The 5,313-nt window shown below is 34.2% G+C and overlaps 1 protein-coding gene across 1 annotated transcript; it reads left to right on the plus strand.

Annotated features, from left to right (window-relative positions):
- Positions 1 to 2,658: 2,658 nt before the first annotated feature.
- On the plus strand, positions 2,659 to 4,219 carry LOC107873986 (putative F-box/FBD/LRR-repeat protein At4g03220). Its single transcript, XM_016720896.2, has 4 exons — positions 2,659 to 3,155; positions 3,267 to 3,417; positions 3,559 to 3,717; positions 4,094 to 4,219. Exons 1-4 carry the CDS (start codon positions 2,659 to 2,661, stop codon positions 4,217 to 4,219), a joined length of 933 nt encoding a protein of 310 aa, XP_016576382.2.
- Positions 4,220 to 5,313: the final 1,094 nt, after the last annotated feature.

Raw genomic sequence — 5,313 nt, forward strand, 5'->3', positions numbered from 1 at the left:
ATGTTATTAGTAGACTCAGTAGTCAGAACTCAATATTCAGGCCTATCACGATATCAATTACAATTACGTATTCATGCATGTATTCTCATGTTCATGTTATTATGTCAGTTAGTATTGTTCATGCATATGAACCCCATGCATTAGCCTACCTCACATATATACTCAGTATATTCCATCATACTGACGCATTCGTGCTATGGTGTTTTACTTTACGCCATAGGTTTAGAAGTAGGAGCTCCAGAGCATCAGTAGCATCCAAGATTTCTGCAGCCAGAGTTAGCAGTGAGGCCTCATCCTTCGAGGAAAATTATGTTACTATTATTTATTATTTCAGTTCAGTATCAGTAGATGGAATTAGTTGGAAACATGTTCCTTCAACTCCTTATTCAGTTCAGTTTAGAGGCTTTCAGACTAGAACATGTCAGACAATTATTTCAGATTTGTGTTGGTATTGTTATACCATTTTCAGATATTATTTTATCAGATGTTTATTCAGATTTGAACCTTTTTCAGTATTATGTTTCCGCATATTTTACAGTATGGTTATTCAGTGCTAAGGTACACATATAAGTCATGAGTTAGCTTGTGGTCCTTTGGGGTCATGGGCACCGTGTAGCATTCCGATTTAGAAAAATTGGGGCGTTACATAATTATGTATCTTTGTTGGATCTATCGTGAGCTAATTATGTATCTCGACACATTCAAAATCGAAAAAATGTTGGGAGCTAATTATGTATCTTTATAAAGGAAAAAATATATTTCACTAAATATATTGTGTATCTCGACAGACCCAAAATCGGAAAAAATTATATTGGGAGCTCATTATATATCTTTACTGAGAAAAAATGTATCTTCGTTGAATGTATCGGGAGCTAATTATTTATCTCGAGAGACCCAAAATCAGAATTTCAATAATTTTGTAAAATGATAGAAATTCTCCGTAATTAAGCTTCAAACGGTGAGAATTTATGTTGGTTGCCGGAAATTTTAGTAGATTTTGACATAAATTTATGTGTCATACCAAAAGTACGGGTGCAGGTACCCAAAGGCTACATCCGCCCCTGCATCAGTTTTAATAGGAACCGCAGAAAGACTCATGAATCCTCTTAATTGAAGAGGATGAATTGAAGATCATATGATATGGATATGTAATACTTCAGATTGAATATTCTGCACTTGCAATGGTGTGTCGTTGTCGTTAAGGTAAAGTGAGAAAGACCAGTTATAGAATTCCAGCCACTTGATTCAAACTGGTGCATTGTAATTAAGCTCACCATTGTCTGTCTCTTAGTGAACAGACATAAATAGATCATTGCGTTTAAGGGGATTGTAAAAAATAAAAATACTGCCTAATTAGACAAGATGAGAGAGATGTTGATCAAACCTGAATTCATATTTTCAGCAGTTTGTGTTTGTCTAAATAGATTTGATAAAGGGATTATAAAAGCTAAATCTATGCATCTTTTCTTAGAGAATGTCTTTTTAATAACCAAGAAATTGCTGACTGTCACATTGTTTTTTGAAAACTTGGTGAATGATGAGATCGCATTTCTTGTATCCTTCTCCGCTTGAATATGTAAGTCGTTTTTGTCTTGAAAGTGTCCAAACTTGTGACATTAAAATGTACGCAGTCAATACCGCTACCTCCGAAGAAGTAGAGACTATTTCCGATAGACCCCCGGCTCAAGATGACATTACTCTCCAAAGCGTGCACAATTTGTTCCTAATGTACAGGATCAAATATAAAATATAAAATTCCTCGTCCAAAAACTCTCACAAAGATGATAACATTATTACACCATTAGAGGCAAGTTATGTTATAAATCCATTCAAATTCAGCATGTTTAGTGCTCTGGCATTGAAAACGTCTCAATCAGCCTGTTTTAATCACGTTCTCCTTCATTAATAGGTCTGTTTACTCTCAGATTAAACTCTTTGGTATTAAAAGCTACAAGTGTTAATATCCACTTGTCCACATAAGCGATCTCGTGCTTTGGCCTAAATGGCAACAGTATCCAAAACTTTTGTACAGAAATGTTGTGCTTTCACCAATTTGCTAGAGTTTGAACCACAACCTGCACAAGCTTTGTTGTGTCTTCCGAGTCTGATGAGTTCAGGAAAATTTTTAGGACAATGAGTTCCATGTACTGTTCCATTTGTTGGATTAGGACAATGTACTCATCTACATTATGTGCAGAAAATTCGGAAATTTCATCTATTGCTTCCATGTTACTTCTCCCCTCCATAATCAATATTGAAACAGAGTCATCAATATTTATCCTAGTTCTAATTATAGGCCCATTATATAACTTTGATAGATGACCGCTGAATTTAACTCAAACTCCTCATCCCGTATGAACTCTCTCCTTCGTATTATAATATAAAATCTAAATAAAATTTAATTTAATTTAATTTTATAATTAGACATTCTAATATTTGAATTTAAATTTTACATAGTTGTCAAATAAGGACATATGACATTCTTTTTGGATGATTGAAAAAGGAAAATATTACACAAATTTTGGGACGGAGAGATTAACAATTTTTGTGTTAGACTCCTTCCATAATTTGGTTAAGTTTAGGATTAGAGAAAGACAGCCACTTATAAATATTTTTACACCCTTAGGGTTTTCAAACGTAGAGAACAAATTTGGTCCAATGAATAGTGATGTAACAGGTGATGATCGAATTTCAAAATTGCCAGAGCCAATTTTGCATCACATCCTGTCTTTCCTACGTGCTAAAGATGCAGCACGAATGAGTACATGTTCGAAGGCTTGGGATACTTCTTGGAATTCACTCCCCTACTTAGATTTTGGTGATATTTTCGACAGGAGGTCAAAAGGTCTGTATGTTGTTATAGATCAAACTCTAGCAAGTAGGAAAAAGCACAAGATTTCCATGCAAAGGTTCTCTCTATGGCTAGGCTATTATGTTCGACTTTCTTATGTTGACAGACGGATTAAGATACTCATAGCTTGTAATATGAAAGAGTTGAATCTAAGAGTAGAAAGACATGATTATCTAGCCAACATCGCATACAGCAGATTGCCCAATTCAATCTTTGCTGCCAAATCACTAAATGTACTGAGTTTGTGTGGATTTAAGATTGAATTGCCCGCTGATGATGGTAGGATAAAGTTATCATCTTTGCGGTAATTGCACCTCTCTTATGTGTTTTTGGATGAGCAATTTATTAAGTCTGTGTGCACAAGCTGCTGTAATTTAGAGCATCTGTCTTTGTGGTGTTTCAACGGACTCACCAGGCTGGAAGTTGATGAGACTTTACCAAAACTGAAAAAGATTGACTTGGTAAACCTAAAACGTGGCTGTTCGGTACTCCAAATGGTTCATATTGATATTGCAGCAACTAATCTCGAAGACCTTAAGATCGACGACTTTTATGGGAATATAAAGGTTGTTAGAATAACTGCTTGCAAAACCCTTAAGAGTTTGTACCTCAATTGTGTGGACATCACGGACAATTGAGTAGAGGAACTATTTTACAGCCTACAAAATCTTGAAAAGTGTGATTTAATTTGTTGCAAGACCTTGAAGACTATGAAGATTGCAAGTGACAGCCTCAAACAACTGACCATATGTGGTTGTAACAATTTGATTGATGTTGACTTGGACACTCCTAATAGAATAAAGATCCTCTGCTTTAATGAGAAGTTTACCGTATGCTTGGATTCAAGGAAGCGTAAAACGGCAAAGGTACGAACTTCAAAATAGTTCCCATTAAAAGTTGTCAATGTGAATATTGCTGCCCCAAAACAATTTGAAGTCTAAACACCTAGATAGATCCTTAAACAAATTCCACTTTTCTTCTATCCCAACCTATTTGTTGACGACCTGCAATTCATTGCCACTTTCATGAGCACCCAAACATCTCTGATTTTAGCTCAATCAGCGAATAGGGTGCGGCATACATAAGAATTGGGGTCTATTTGGTATAGACGGGCGAACCCCGACCGGAACAGGATACATAAGAAGTGCGAGGATGGACGGAGTGGGTGAGGTTATAGAAGCATTATGGTGTAAGAGACTGAGTTGGGGTCTATTTGGTGTCTCCTCCGAGAGGGTTTACTAGCGAAGGTGGCCGGAGACAACGATGGAAGGAATTGGAGGTGGAGTAAGGAGGGAGTTTGGAGAATCGTCAATGGAGGTTGAAGAAGATGATGTTAATGAAGATACACAAGAATGTTGTATCTATTAAGAGAGTTTAGAAATACATTTTTTATGTATCTGATAGAAAAGGACAAGAAGATGTGTTTGGTTGAAACCTACAAAATCATGTATCAGAATACTTTATCTCTTTAACATTAATACATAAGAGTTCTCTATCATACTTATGTAGCATATGGTAATATATCACGAGTCTTAGATATGTACCTCGACAATGTATAGAAAATAGTAATTTTATGTAAATATAAAAACAATTAAATTTTATATAATTAAGTACTAAACTGATGGAATTTATGAAAATTGCCCATATGTTTATCCTAGATGACGTAAATTGCCCATATGTTTACTAGAAGACGTTTTTCCTTTAAAATGTCTGCAGATTTCACTTTGACACCTTAATAGACCTTTATTTCTACTGGACACTTCAATCTTTAAAAAATATACTGAATACATAAAATGACAAGCGATCTAAAAGATATTGAGAAAATTAGACAAAATGCCCATGAAGTCAAATTTCTTGCTCAAATAGCTACAGTAACTGGCCATTCGACCCTCCTACCTTCAGAACGAACAGCATTTCTTCTTTTTCTTGACCGGCAAATAGGTGTGAATATTTTTTGATTGGGTGACAAAGCTTCATCCTTTCATTCAAATGGGGGCTATACTGTATATGGATGAGTATTTAGGTCAGCCATTTGAGTATTTAGGTCAGCCATTTGTAATATGATACGCCCATTTTCACTGTTTATCACCATCATCTACTTTTAAATTGTTTATTTCATATTGTAATTTTTTTTCTAATTATTAAATTGTGGTTTTAATTGCAAGTTGTAGCAATTTTTAAAAAAAGACTTGTCTTGTATATATATTAATTAAATATGTGAAAATTATCCTAAATAGACTTATTAGATTGTTAATTACAAATTATAGCAAAATTTTTCAATAATTAGTAGACTAAAGAAATAATTACAAGCTATAACAACTTTTTAGAAAAGTCTACTTTAACTAAATATCTGAAATCAATTTTCTAATATTTATTATTTATATTATTTCCTTATTTTTAGCATTTGACATTTATCACTCTTAATTAAAGCTTTGGATAATTATGGCAAGTTATATTATTGG

This window comes from Capsicum annuum, unplaced genomic scaffold, assembly GCF_002878395.1.
Source record: "Capsicum annuum cultivar UCD-10X-F1 unplaced genomic scaffold, UCD10Xv1.1 ctg78070, whole genome shotgun sequence".
Taxonomy (NCBI): domain Eukaryota; kingdom Viridiplantae; phylum Streptophyta; class Magnoliopsida; order Solanales; family Solanaceae; genus Capsicum; species Capsicum annuum.

What these genes read in the sequence shown, in the direction of transcription:
- LOC107873986 (XM_016720896.2), top strand. Translation starts at nt 2,659, where the DNA reads ATGAATAGTGATGTAACAGGTGATGATCGAATTTCAAAATTGCCAGAG. An exon ending in ATAAAGTTATCATCTTTGCG is followed by an intron (nt 3,156 to 3,266) that starts GTAATTGCACCT and finishes CGGACTCACCAG; the next exon opens with GCTGGAAGTTGATGAGACTT. An exon ending in ACTTTTATGGGAATATAAAG is followed by an intron (nt 3,418 to 3,558) that starts GTTGTTAGAATA and finishes AAGACCTTGAAG; the next exon opens with ACTATGAAGATTGCAAGTGA.